The sequence below is a fragment of the Alexandromys fortis genome, unplaced genomic scaffold (assembly GCF_014885135.2).
Source record: "Alexandromys fortis isolate MF-2015 unplaced genomic scaffold, M_Fortis_MF-2015_v1.1 scaffold_149, whole genome shotgun sequence".
Classification (NCBI taxonomy): domain Eukaryota; kingdom Metazoa; phylum Chordata; class Mammalia; order Rodentia; family Cricetidae; genus Alexandromys; species Alexandromys fortis.
This window is the reverse complement of record NW_026068025.1, coordinates 343,502-357,642: the sequence shown is the minus strand read 5'-3', so window position 1 is coordinate 357,642 and position 14,141 is coordinate 343,502. Positions and strand designations below refer to the sequence as shown.

At 53.5% G+C, this 14,141-nt stretch overlaps 1 protein-coding gene and 1 long non-coding RNA gene across 2 annotated transcripts in view; one reads left to right on the top strand and one right to left on the bottom strand.

Moving 5' to 3' along the window:
* Positions 1-2,507: 2,507 nt before the first annotated feature.
* The window catches only part of Obscn (obscurin, cytoskeletal calmodulin and titin-interacting RhoGEF), a 140,684-nt gene continuing 129,050 nt past the window's right edge, over positions 2,508-14,141 (top strand). Inside the window, 6 exon segments of the mRNA XM_050163756.1 lie at positions 2,508-7,515; positions 10,157-11,159; positions 11,559-11,828; positions 12,195-12,455; positions 12,808-13,116; positions 13,415-13,681. Coding sequence (XP_050019713.1) covers positions 10,178-11,159; positions 11,559-11,828; positions 12,195-12,455; positions 12,808-13,116; positions 13,415-13,681 — 2,089 coding nt within the window. The 5' untranslated portion in view covers positions 2,508-7,515; positions 10,157-10,177.
* LOC126514681 (uncharacterized) lies at positions 7,514-10,167 on the bottom strand. The gene is made up of 3 exons (XR_007595639.1): positions 9,706-10,167; positions 8,295-8,496; positions 7,514-8,162 (listed from the first exon to the last, which is right to left on the bottom strand). It is a non-coding gene; the product is annotated as an uncharacterized lncRNA (long non-coding RNA).

Here is a 14,141-nt window from a genome sequence, read left to right as displayed (position 1 = left end):
GGCAGCTTTTCTTACGCTCTGTGCTCTCTACTCTCCCGCTGTGCTGGCCTTCGCCCTGCCTGCTGGAGAGTGAGCTTGTGATTGCCCCATGTAGGTCCTGGGCACCTCGATGGTGCGTCTACAGTTGGTTTTGTCTGAGGCACCCCTCCGCCCAACTAAGGATGAGAAGACAAGCCCAGGATGCAGAATGACCCTATGATGGCTAGAACCTGATGTCCAGAACATTAAGCTCTTCTGAGAGATCAGAGACCCAGGTTGTTCTGAGTCCCTTGGTAGGGCGTGGGAGTAGGAAGTGCCACTCTCTAACTGTGATGGAATTGAAAGGTTGCCACGTTGTCACCAGTTAACTGCGGCTGTCAGTCTCTCTCCTAGGAATCTGTGCAGCCCTAGCCTTAGCTGCACCCTCTTCCATGACAGCTCCTAGTTCCATTGACTCCACGTTTAAATTATGACTGGGGAGCAGTGACTGGCGCTGGTGCGGCTGGCGCGGCTGGTGCTGATGTGGCTGGTGCGGCTGGTGCTGATGCGGCCCACATTGGTTCAAGGCCTCCTGTGGTTTGTCTCCCTTGGACATGTCAGAAAGGTTTTCACAAACCCTTTCAAAGCCTTGCTACATCCTTTTGCTCAAAGTAGTTTTTTTTCCCTTGACATCTGTTTTAGCCAACATAAGATGGATTCTTAATGTTCTTGTGTTTCCTTAAAGTTGTTTAAATTCTTAAACAAGCTTTTATCATGGAACGTTTTACCAAGTTGGTCATTTTCAGATTCTGCACTTGGTCTCCACAACAGAATTCCTCCTGGATATCACAAGAAAACAGATCCGGGAGGAAATGTGCAGAATTCACCCAAGAACCAAGAACCTCAGACTCCCTACCAGTGGGACGCTAGTTAAAGTGTCTGTCAGGATCGTCATAATTTTATGCAAATTGCCTTTATTTGAATGCCGCGATTTAGCATTTTTCAAAGATTTCTGTTTTTTGTTCTATTGTGTGGATATTTCCATTTAATTGGAAGATTTCCTCCTGGAAGGAGGGGGGATTCTTAAATCAGGAAGCTGAGACATCTTATGAGGCTCCCAAGTCCCCTCCCCAATTAGATACATATATAAAACTTCTATGTACAGTTACTGGAACAGGGAGCTCCAAGGGGGCAGTTTTGAGACTCGTTACCCATAGTTCAATGGGCTTTTCAGTGCTGCAGCCTTCTGTGAGTCTTTCATGCTTCTGTAAATAACCCCAATGAACTCATTGTTTCGCCAAGATACAATTGTGTGAATGGCTGTTTGCTCTGTCATGGGTGCCCTATATGGGGTGAATAGACAATTGTTCTCATCTCCCGGGAAAAGTCATATAGCAGGCCGCCGTAAAGAGGACTAAGATGACTTGTCCTTTTCCCATGAAATCCATAGCTCCCTGCCCCTGTCCTGGTTAGGGTACGACAGGTTAGGCAGTTACACACACTGACAAAGGGACTCTAGATGATCTATCACATTTAATTTTGTTTTGATAAAAAAGTTTAAGAACTAAAAAAATAAAGTGTGTGTGTGTGTGTGTGTGTAAAATGTGAAGCTCAGAGGGCAACGTCGAGGAGTTTGGGTCTCTCCTTTCCACCATGTGGGTCCTGGGAGTCAAACTCAAACTTTTCACCTTGCAGCCAGCACTTTTACCTGCTGAGCTGTTTGCCAGCCCAAGAGAAGAAATGATTCCTTTTCTGTCTTAAATGTATTATTACTTTAATTCCACAAACGTGTGCGGTCTACTGTGATGATGTGACTCATGAAGACAGTGTGTACTGATCAGACTGGGTGGTGAGCACTCCCGTGTCTTCCGCGGCTGTCTCCTGGCTGCTAGCCTCCTTCAGCTTTCCTTGTCTCTGCTGACTTGTTTTGTTGCATGTGTGTTGACGTGTCTTCCACATTGTGTGTCTTCCATTGTACTAAGTCTCATTGTACTTTCCTTGTTTAGGTTGCCTACTTTCAGGCTATCTACAGCATCACCGATTCTTTCGGTACATAAAATCTCCACTGAACCCTTCAGTGAATATGTCATTTTAGCTGTCGGACATTTCACCTCCAGAATTGACACCTGCTTTGTTTCTTTTTTATTTCTTCGCTCATTCTGAGGCAGGGTCTCTCTGTGTAGTTCTGGCTGTTCTGGAACTTGCTTTGTAGACCAGGCTGGCCTCGAATTCAGAGATCTTCCTGATTAAAGGTGTACAAACAACAACATCACACCCAGCTTTTTTTTTTCCGAGATAGGGTTTCTGTGTAGTCCTGACTGTCCTAGAACTAGCTTTGTATACCAGTCTGTTCTCAAACTCACAGAGATCCACCTGCCTCTGCCTCCTGAGTGCTAGGATTGAAAGTGTGTGCCACGCCGTCACGGCAACTGTAGTTCTCTGAGGGAGGGACGTCAGGATTAACACACAGCACACTTCAGGTTCTGCAGACAAGCCTTTATTCCACTTTCTCACACAGTATATATATAGCCCTCAGCAGGGGAGGCTGAGCCAGCAAAAGCAAGAAGCTCATCACCGTAGGGGGTAAACATCTTTAGAAACATTGCTGAAAACAACAGATTGTTCTTGGTTTTGGAACAACTAACCACAACAGTGCAAAACAGATCAAGTAGGGTGTGAAGGCCTGTCCTCAAGGGACCCAACAGTGTGCACCACCACCACTGCCACCCTGTGGTGCTGTTTCTCTCTCTCTCTCTCTCTCTCTCTCTCTCTCTCTCTCTCTCTCTCTCTCTCTCTCTCTCTCTCTCTTCCTCTCTCTCTCTCTCTCTCCCTCTCTCTATGATCTCACCATCTAGTCTTGAATGGTCTGATACTTGATAAGTAGACCAAACTGGCTTCCAGTTCACAGAGATCCGCCTGCTTCTGTCTCCCATGTGCTGGGATTAAAGGCCTGCATCACCACCGTCCGGCTTTTTTTTCTTACTCCAGGGTTTATTTGTATCTTGTGCCTTTCCCCACTAATAGGATTTTCTGAGCCAGGACCCCATCCAGGGGTGATCAGGCATCGAGTGCACCTGTCCCTTGGCCCCAGGGCTGGTCCTCATTTTTCACTCAGGAGAAACTGCTTTAGCCTTGATCTGTTGTAGGCAGGAAGGCACCGTTCCTTGGGAACATATGCTAAGAGCCTGACCCGGAAGGGCACTGGAAGGTGAGTGTGTGACTGTGGGCCTTCCTTCCTATGTTGGGAACATGTATTTGTCAGATGCCTAACATCCATGAGGCAACCAAGTCCTGGAGATGCTTCCCAAATAAAATACCCAGGATGGAATTAAACATAGGCTTTTCTAGAGTACACAGCTTATGCAGAGACACCCCATCCTCTCAACGCAATCATATTAGATGCAGATGTAGGAAAGGGCTCCAGAATCCCTGGAGATCAAATTTTGTTGGTTTCTGCCTAAATTTATTTTCTTAGACCCCAACGTCTTTTCTGAGGTGTAACTCATGAAGATCACGTGCCTTTTAGAAGTGAAATGGGATGAGCTGGTGTGTGTGCACACTAGAGAAGAATTCGTGGCCAAGCTAATGAGCGCAGTCATCACCGTCCCTCTCTGCACACACTTGAGGGCACTTCAGCTGGATCCTCGGAAACTGAAGGAGACACATGGTACAGCTTTGCTAACACGGACACGGGGCTGTGTAAGAGTCACAGAATGTGCTCATGCTTTATCTTTTGCACATTTTGGTCTGTATCTCTTCTGGTTCTTAAAATGTTAGAACTATGTCCACCACTAGTCCAGCAGTGCCTATCCTGGGGATATAGCCAAACAAAAAGAAGTTAGCCTGAGAGGCCTCTACACTCCTGCATGGGCTGCAGTGTGATCACAGCAGCCAAGGAACAGAAACAGCCCCGTGTTCATCAACTGATCAGTGAAAAACAAACAAACAAACAAACAAAAAAAAAAACCAGTGTGTACTGTTGTCATTTGATATCCTTAGAGAATTTGCTCCAGGAGCTCTTCCCCAACCCCGCTGTTGCCAAAATCCACAAATGTTCAAGTCCTTGATTCAGAATGGCTTAGGGGTTGCAGAAGAAATTCCACATATCCTCCTCTTTTGTTCCCCCCCCTCACTCCCCCTTCTTCCCTTGGCTTTTTGATACAGGGTCTTACATCACAGCCTGGGCTAGCCTCACACCCAGTCCTGCTTCAGCTTTCTAGTGCTGGGGCGATATAGCTTTGTGGTCAATGGTATCCAGCTGCTCCCCTGTATTTAGTTTATCTCTAGCTATCTGGGAATGCCCAACAGAATGTAAAAGCTGTGCCAATAGCTGTCTTTTTTGCTTGGAAATTAGTGACAAGAATAGTTCATATCTGTTCAAGACAGACAATTCTTTGTTTTGGTTTGCTTTTGAGACAGAGTATCATTGGCTGTCCTGGAATTCACTATGTAGCCCAGGCTAGCCTCAAATTCATAGCGATCCAACTGCCTTTGCCTCTGTGGGCTGAGATTAAAGGTGTGTACCATCACTGCGAGTTTTTTTTTGAATATTTTCTATCTGAGTGTGTTTGAATCTGAGTATAACAAATCCAAATATTAAATACGGATTTAACGTACCCACAGAGTGGAGCGCGGTTCTACCTAATGCAAAATTCTGTTATTATTGAGTGCATGGATGGAAGAGGATACAGAGTGACAGGTGCCAGATTTCTCACTCAAATGTAGAGTAATAAAATAGATAGAAATTCCAGAGAGGCAGAGTAATTGCTAGGGTCAGGTAAAGGGGCAATACGGAGAGTTGCTGGGGGAGGATGAATTTGGGTTTTGCATGTGTTTTTCAGACTCAGCAATAGTGTGACTGTCCTCGCTGGGGTAAAGAAGTGGCCAGGCTCCTGACTAGACAGAAACACAAATGCACACACAGACAGAGAGGTGACCCACATCCTGAGGACACGGGTACAAGCCACTCCAAGTGCTAGCTCCCAGGCAGGAAAGGGGAAGGGCAGTTCCTCTTTCAAACAGACTGTCCAGAAGGGGAGCTTTGAGGAGCCAGTGTTGGAGAAGGGCAGCTGTGAAGGGGAGGGGTTACAGAAAGAGGAGCACAGAGTGGGAGGACACGGACAGAGAGGAGGAGGAGCTGTAGAACAGGAGGAGTCCAGGCCTTGTAGAAACCTGGAATGATTCACTTTGGGCTGTGACAGCTTGGCAACGGACCTGTTTGTCTCCAGCCTCTGTCTCATAGTGTGTACGGCCAGCCGTTCTCCTTTAACATGTCTCAGCTGCGAAAATCCCTGGACGTGCATTCCTGTGGGAACCGGTGTCTCTCCGTGGGTCTGGAGTCAAAAGAATCCACTTCTCTATTATATCCCACGATGATGAGAGAGGCTCAGGAAACAATTGTTTTGCCAAAGGATGCAAGCAAGAAATGGGGCAGATCCTGGGCTGAGCACTGAGTCCTGTGGACTTTGATGGATGGGAGATGCACAAGTCTGCAGGGCCCACTGCAGCTTCAGGAAGTTTTGGTGCAAGCATCACTCAGACCCAGGTGGGAGACAGAAAACCCAGCCAGAATGGTACTTCATGGATGAGCCAGTGAGGTAAGGGTGAAGACCAACAGAACCTAGGGCCAACCCTGGAGTTAGGAGGAGCTGGGCCTGGTACCATGTACTTGAAATACCAGCACTCAGGAGACTGAGGCAGGAGGACCATGAGTGAGTTTAAGGCCAACCCAGGCTATGAAACAAAACCTTGAACTGTATCACTCAAGCAAAAGAAGATCCCACTTTGCCAGCAGGCCCTGGAGGTAGTCAGGGAGCTCGATAGTTTCCTGTGTCCTTCCATGCATGCCCTGGGTGGGCGTGAGGCATGCATGCTTCCACATAAGCTGATGTCTCCATACCCACACACTCGTGAACTAACAGCTGCGCAGACACTTACACTCACACATCACACACTCCCACCCATAAGAGCCCGTGTGCGTGCATCAGCCATAGCTTTTCAGGGTCTTGCTCCTGGACCTGGTGTCTTCCATTTCTCTTTCCTCATGGAGATTAGGTGCTTTCTCCTTTGAAATTCGAATGCTAAAGCCCCTCCCCTGTGGCACTCGTGTTAGGGGTGGGGCTTTTGGGGGTCTGGAAGCCATGAAAAGGGAAACTTGTGAGAAGAATGAATGTACCTACACAGGAACCCTGAGAGTCCTCTTACCCTCTCTGTCAGGTGAGGATTGGGAATACTATCAGAAGAGAACCCTTACCACAGGCTCAGAGTACAGGCAAGGACACAGAACACTGGCCTTGGCTCCAGAATAGGGGCCAGAGTAGAGGGGTGAAGTAGCTCCCAGCCTGGGTCCCACAGAACTGGCAAGTGGGGGGCAGCTATAGAGTGTGTGGGCCACAGAAGACAAGCCTTGGCATTTCGCCTTGATTCCCCATGTCCTTAAGAGGGGCTGGCAGGAAGAACTTATGCCTTCCTCAATACTGTCTCCTAAGGGTTCGGAAAGACCAAGGATCCCATCAGCTACCCCCAACCCTAGGCTGCCAGCTCATCTTCTCCCTGGGCAGAATCGACTCCAAGTTTGGGGGAATGGGCAGTCCTGATGGGACACAAAGCAGCAGGTACTTCCAAAGTCCACAGTGGAAGAATGAACAGCCCTGCCCGGGCATAAGACAGTGCTCAGCTCAATCCCGGCTTCAGATCCCATGGCCCTGGCTAGGTTGGTTCTTATTAGGGTTCCACTCTCATTCAAGGCCACCACACACAGACCCAAGCCAGCCCGAGCACGGCATGGGGAACAAGGTTGCCTGGGTTCTAGGTATGGACAGGGCAGAGTGGGTGAGTCAGGGACCAGTGTATGGCTAATGGCCACCCTGTTATACTACTGGGTCCTAGATAGGCCAGGTGGGGAGGACAATGTGCACACAGTAAAAGGAAATAAACTACTCCCGGGTCTTTGGGTTGATTTGTGTCCCCTTGGGCCGATTCTAGACCCCTGTGTAGTCTTGTGATCCCTTAAATGTTGACCTGGTTCTGTGTGGTGGGCCTGGGTCCCCTTCATGGTCAGTGTCAAGTTTTGTCCTCAGGACTGCTCACTGGACCCTCTTGACACCATTCTGGGACCCTATGCTCGGTCCCCCACCACACTCCAGGATGCTGGTCCGAGGAAAGCTAGACCAACTCCTGCTGCCCACATCACAGTGGGAGGACACAGGCATCTCCCTGCCCCTGACCACCTGCCCTTTGCCTCCTTGGGACTGAGGGTGAAACTGAATCCTGGACTGTGACACCAGGGGCTATTTTGGAGCTAGGCTGGGCTGGGCTGACCAGAAATGGGGGTGGGGCAGGGGCGGGCCCAGCCCTCTTCAGCTGACAGCATTTGCCTGTCCTTTCGTCCCTGTCCAGTCTGAGGACCGGCTGGAGTGTGGGCTGCTGGGTGGGAACCACGTCGGCCTGGGCCCCAGGAAGGAGGCAAGACCCAGCAGCCCCTAACTCACCATCTGTGCCCCTTGCCTGGGCGCTGCCCCAACCTCTGGACGCTGCCCCCAGCCCAGGCACACACAGGTGAGGAGGCAGAGCTGCTTGGAGGGCCCACTCTTGCTCCTGGAGGTCAGATGGACTGAAGGTCATGGTGGTTTGTGGAACATGGGGATCTTAGGGGCTTGGTCAACCTGGGCCACTCCCTGAGATGACAATGGGCGGAATGCCAGAGCTGGGTTCTTCTGTATCTCTGAGTTGAGACCTCACAATGGGAAGGGACAATTTGCCCTCTGGGATTTGGGAGGGTTGGGGCTGGTACTGTGCAACCACTGGCCGGGTTACCCCCAGTCTTCCTGCTGCCTGGGGGTCTGGTGGCCCTGCCCCCAGCTCTTCCGAGATGGATGCCCGCTGACAGCTGGGGCTATTTTGGGCCTGTTGGCTCAGTGGAGGGGACAGCCAGAGGGGCACTGACACCTGACTCCGGGAAAGAATTTCCCGGGGAGCGGGGGAAGCCACAGTCCCAGGGTCTAAGGTGAGGCTGAGCTCAGGGGCTGCCCTTGGAAATCCGCTCTAGAAGGGCACGGGGGCCACAGGCCTGCTGGTTCTGTTCTCAGAGTGCTGTAGAGGAGAGAGAGGGCCGGCAAGGTGGAGTTCCAGGGAGGGGATAGCCTCTGCTTCTGGCCAGTCTGTGTGTCACCGCCCCCTGGGTTCATCCAGAAAACTGGTCCACCCTGCAAGAATCAAAGTAGCCAAGTTCTGTTAAAGTTGTGGAGGGTGGAGGGTGTGGGTGGTGTGGCCAGTTGTATGAGCCAGTGGCAGGGGCTCCTGCAATCCACCCTGGGCAGTAGTGGGGTTCACGGCACCTGCTGGGTTGGAGAAGTCCACTAGGGGTTGAGGAAGAGCTGACTTCGGAGGAAGAGGCTTCTTTGAGAGGATGGGGCTGGTCACCTGGACAGTGCCCTGCTTAGCACACATGCCCAGAGCCTCTAGCCCAAATCAGGCAAGAGGAGGGGCCTGTCAGGGATAGATTTCCTGAAGCTTCTGTTACAGTCTCGGTTTCTTCATCTGTAGGAAAGAAAAGAACAGATTCCCCAGTCTCGGGAGCCTCTCTCTGGCCTTAGCCCTGCTTGTCAGGGTGGCTGAGTGGCTCTGAGGCTGTCATTCTGACCCCATGATAGTGGCCAGTGCCTTGGTGTTCAACTGACTGGTAACATAGTTGCGGAGGGAACCAGGCCTTGAGCAGACAAGGAAACCCAGGGGCACCATGTGTGGGGGGCTAGGAGAACTCCAATTACTCTTGCCCCTCCAGGGCCTGTGCACCTGCTGAGGCTGGGCCCAGCTCCCCTGAAACATGTGTGTGCCAGGCTGCTTGCATATGCTGGTTTATGGGTCCCAGGCTGGGTCACCCCAGGCCATGTATAGGATGGTTGGTAGACTCAGAAGGTGCCCTGCCATGCTCCCGGGGAACCTGCAGACTGAGCATGGAGGCCAGAAAGACCTCTGATGCCAGGCCCCTGATACTGATGTGAAGGCAGACCCTCCACGGAACAGATGCCGGATGGCAGCTTCAGGGGCTGCTCACAGACCGCAGTAGGTGCTGCCCGATGGCTATCCTAACCCTAAGAGATGAGGCCTGTTTGTGGGTGGGGGACAGAGGTGCTGACTGGACAGTGAGTCAGCAAACAGGCCAGTGCAGCTCAGTCCTAGTCCAGAGTCAGCCTCCTGGAAGAGGATTAGGGGGATTAGCTACCTGAATCACAGGACTGGAAACTGGAGGGTCGGTGGAACATAAACCCATCCACTGGCCAGCCCCATAGCAGGCAGCCCAGGAAGCTCTGGTAAAGCGGGGCAGATGTAGAGGCGGTGGTTAAGGGGTGCTCATGTCTGCCAGGGGTGGAGGAGGTGAGCCTGTTGAGCCAGCTCCGTGCCCACTGTTCTTATATAAGACCCGGTGCAGGCAGATAGTCTCATCCACTCACTGGATCAGAGGCTGGCTGGCAGGGGCCTCGATCGGGCAGAGGTCAATGTTATCTGGGTGCCGATGATTCCTAGGAGGGCTGAGGCATGCAGTCTCATTCTTGCAGAGGGTCCAAGTTGGCAGGACCGTGCTAAGGACTGAGTAGTGTGACCCGGCCATCAGGCCCCAAGTTAAGTTAGGCCCAGCTGGGCCCCAGCTCTCGTAGAGAGAAGCTGTCTGTACTGACCCCAGACTATAGGGACCCTCTTGCTAGCCTTTGTAGCCATTGGCTGCACTTTCCTACACCCCGCTCTTACCTGGGGCCAGGCTTTCCCTGAAGACTTGAGGGCAGACAGGTGCTAGTGATTAGAGGGCCACCTGCAGCCCAGTGGGAGAGAGCACTTCCGTTAGGACGAGCTTCATTTCAGGAGGTGAGGGTTCCTTTTCTTTCCTGCTGGTTGAAGAACACGTCCCCTTGGCAGTCAAGAGGACTTGATGGTTTGGGTAGTGAGGCTGGAGTAGGGGGTAGACCGGAAGTACATCAGGTAATTGAAGATGCTAGACTTCCAAGTCACAAAAAGGGCTAATCAGAACCGATGGATTTTGGAGCTACTAGGCTGGCTTGGGAGTGGAGGAGAAAATGAGGCTTACTGAGGGGGTAGCCCACTGAGTTTTCCTGTTAACCCTGGATAAGGAAGAGGGCCGAATGTGGCACAGGCGACTGGCTCATCTTAATAGCATCCCCACCTTCATCTTTGCCCTTTGTAGACCCCCGGCCCTGTTGCTATCATGGACCACTCCTTCAGCGGAGCGCCTCGTTTCCTGACACGGCCAAAGGCTTTTGTGGTATCTGTGGGCAAGGATGCCACGCTGAGCTGCCAGATCGTGGGTAACCCCACGCCACATGTGAGCTGGGAGAAGGACCGGCAGCCAGTGGAGGCAGGAGCACGCTTCCGCCTGGCCCAGGACGGGGATGTATACCGCCTCACCATTTTGGATCTGGCACTCGGTGACAGTGGGCAGTATGTATGTCGCGCGAGGAACGCTATAGGGGAGGCCTTTGCAGCCGTAGGCCTGCGTGTAGACTCGGAGGGCACGTGCGCTGAGCAGGCGCCCCACTTTCTGCTGCGGCCCACCTCCATTCGCGTGCGCGAGGGCGCAGACGCTACCTTCCGATGTCGCGTGGGCGGCTCACCACAACCTGCCGTGAGCTGGTCCAAAGATGGGCGGCGCCTGGGACCACCCGATGCCCCCCATGTGCGCGTGGAAGATCACGGAGAGGCCAGCGCGCTTCGCATCCGGTCGGCGCGGCCTCGCGACGGTGGCACCTATGAAGTCCGAGCAGAGAACCCACTGGGTTCCGCCAGCGCTGCCGCTGCGCTCGTGGTGGACTCAGACGCTGAGGCTGCAGGACCACCCGGAACCTCCACCGCCTCGCTCCTGGCGCATCTGCAGCAGCGGCGCGAGGCCATGCGCGCTGAGGGCGTCCCTCCCTCCCCACCTGGCGCCGGCACACGCACCTGCACGGTGACCGAAGGCAAACACGCTCGCCTCAGTTGCTTTGTGACCGGCGAGCCCAAGCCCGAGACAGTGTGGAAGAAAGACGGGCAGCTGGTGACCGAGGGCCGGCGACACGTGGTGTATGAGGATGAGCAAGAGAACTTCGTCCTTAAGATTCTTTTCTGCAAGCAGTCGGACCGTGGCCTCTACACCTGCACAGCCTCCAACCTCGTGGGCCAGACCTACAGCTCGGTGCTGGTGGTCGTGCGAGGTGAGCAAACTGGCTTCTCAACACATGCGCAGGGGTGAGGCTCTTTCCAAAAGTTCGGCTAGGGTCGGGTGGCTGCATTCTGAGTGGGAGGTCTGGGCGACTCTGGTTCTTCAAAATGAACAGGCGAGGATGGTTCCTGGCGTGAACCACCGTAGGGAACCCAGTCACCATCCCTACGTCCCTTCCTGCACACCCCTACCTCACACCTCACCCTGCCATTGTCTCTTCCGTGCTCCACTTTCCCCTTCTCTTACTCTCCACTCTATTTCTTCAACTTACCTATCCGACCTTGTACCCTCTCCATTTTTGATCCCTTGGTCCGCTGTGTTTCCTCCTCCTCCTCCTCCTCCTCCTCCTCCTCCTCCTCCTCCAATAAACCCGTCGACCTCTCTCCTGCAGAACCGGCGGTGCCCTTCAAGAAGCGACTGCAGGACCTGGAGGTGAGAGAGAAAGAGTCTGCCACATTCCAGTGTGAGGTGGCGCTGCCGGCCACCGAGGCGGCGTGGTTCAAGGAGGAGACGCGGCTGTGGGCCAGCGCCAAGTACCGCATCGAGGAGGAGGGCACCGAGCGCCGGCTGACCGTGCGCGACGTCTCCGCAGACGACGATGCGGTGTACATTTGCGAGACCACAGAGGGCAGCCGCACCGTGGCAGAGCTCTCGGTCCAAGGCAGGCGGGGCGGGACTGGGCGGGACTGGGCGGGACTGGGCGGGACTGGGCGGGACTGGGCGGGACAGACCGGGAAGAGAGAGCAAGGGCACTAGAAGTGATCAATAGGTGGGGAGGTTCTAGGGCATAGAGGTGTGCAGTGACCTGGGGCTGGGGACAGATGAGGCTGGCAGCAGTCAGAGGGAGACTAGGGTTAGGGTTAAGTCTGGTTCTGGAAAGACAAGGGACCAGAAGGTGGGAGGATGGGGCAGGATGGGTAGAGAGATGAGATGTAAGTCACACTTTTATTAGGGGTATGTGCAAAAGAAGTATGGGATCCACAGGGAAGGGGCTTGTCTTACCATCTTGGCAATCTTCTCACTCTAGGGAACTTGACCAGAAAGCTGCCTCGGAAGACTGTAGTGCGCACTGGAGACACAGCCATCTTCTGGGTAGAGCTAGATGTCCCCGAGGGTCCTGTCCGGTGGCTAAGGAACCAGGAGGAGATGGTGGCAGGGGGCCGGGTAGCCATCACCGCAGAAGGCACGTGCCACACATTGACCATCTTCCAGTGCACCTTGGAGGATATGGGTGAGGTGGCCTTTGTGGCTGGTGGCTGCCGAACGACCACCCAGTTCTGCGTATCAGGTAAGCGTTGGAAGAATGGTCTTTGGGTGGCCCTCCTGGCAGGGACACAGTTGCGCCCCATCCTCCCTCAGTGCTGCGGGCTCCCCTGGCCAGTGGAGGTCCGAGGGTGGCAGAAAATTGTGGTTGTGGGTCCTCTACTCTGAGTTCTTTTCTTGCGGAGGGGCCTTCCCACTGGGACTGTGTGACAGCAGGTCTGGAGAGGGCTTCTGCACCCACTGATGGGGGGTGGGACCATCACTTCCACCAGAGCGGTGCCAGGGAAAGACTCAAGTTCTGACATTCCCTTTCTGAGTGACCCGAAGCGGGGGGGAGGGAGTTCTCAGTTGGTGAGCTCAACCTATCTTTTACACAGCACCCAGGAGGCCTCCCCTGTACCCCCCTGCTGATCCTGTGGTAAAGGCCAAGACAGAGAGTTCTGTGACCCTTAGCTGGTCCCCACCACCCTGTGGGGAGCGCCCTGTCACCATTGATGGTTATGTGGTGGAGAAAAGGAAGCTTGGTGCTTATGCCTGGAGCCGGTGTCATGAAGCGGAATGGCTGGTCACAACTGAGTTTACTGTCGCTGGTGTGGCTGATGAGGGGGACTTCCAGTTCCGTGTGTCAGCTGTCAACCACTTTGGCCAGAGTCCTTACCTTGAGTTTCCAGGGACGATCCACTTGGGTGAGTGAGACCATCCAAAAACATCACGGGGCTGCCACCCTCCCTTGAGTTACCTGACCCCGAAGCATGATTCTGCCTATAGGGGAGGCAGGATGATAATCTTAAGTGGACTCTATATGTGGTTGGGGGACGTTGAAGCCTCCCCATACAGGAGGGGGTATCCTAAGACAGGACCCAGCAGCCGCAGGGAGTCAGGCTTCAGCTACTCCATCTTTGTGGGGGCAGGGCAGAGGAGGGAGAGCCAGAACCTGTGCTCTTATTGTCTCCAGCTCTTACCATGTTTCTACCCTCCCTACAGTCCCCGGGCTGGCAGTAAAGACACCTCTGAAGGCGGTGGAGGCAGTGGAGGGAGGTGAGGTCACCTTCTCTGTGGACCTCACGGTGGCCTCTGAGGGCGAGTGGTTCCTGGATGGGGAGCCCTTGAAAGCCAGCAGTGTATACGTGATCCGCTGTGACCGTACCCGGCATACGCTCACCATCAGAGAGGTTCCTGCCAGATTGCATGGGGCACAGCTGAAGTTTGTGGCTGATGGTATTGAAACCAGCATCCAGATGGTGGTCCGAGGTAGGCCCGAGTCCCTGAGTCCCGTTTTCTTTGCAGTGGGGTAGTAGGCAGGAGAGGTAGTCTCTTGGAGAAGATTTGTCTGAGGGCAATGCGATGAAGTGGGTAGGACAGTTGGGGGCTTGAGGCTGCTCACCTCAGGCTGGCAGTTGAGGCTGGTGTGTGTGTGTGTGTGTGTGTGTGCGCGTGTGTGTGTGTGTATGTGTGTGTGTGTGTCTGTGTGCGTGTGCGCATGCATGCATGTGTACGGGATGCCCCAGGGCTGGATGGCATCTCTGACTGCCTCTTTTCTCATTCTCTTGTCTGTCTATTCCTATGTCTCCTCTCTGCCTGCCTGTTCCCTTCTCACCTCTGCCTCACTCCCCCTACATCTGGATTTCCGCATGGTCTCCCTCTCTCTGCTCCCCCTACCTCCTCTTCATACCCTCCCTCTCTTGCCTTTCACTAACTTGCTTTCCTTCCA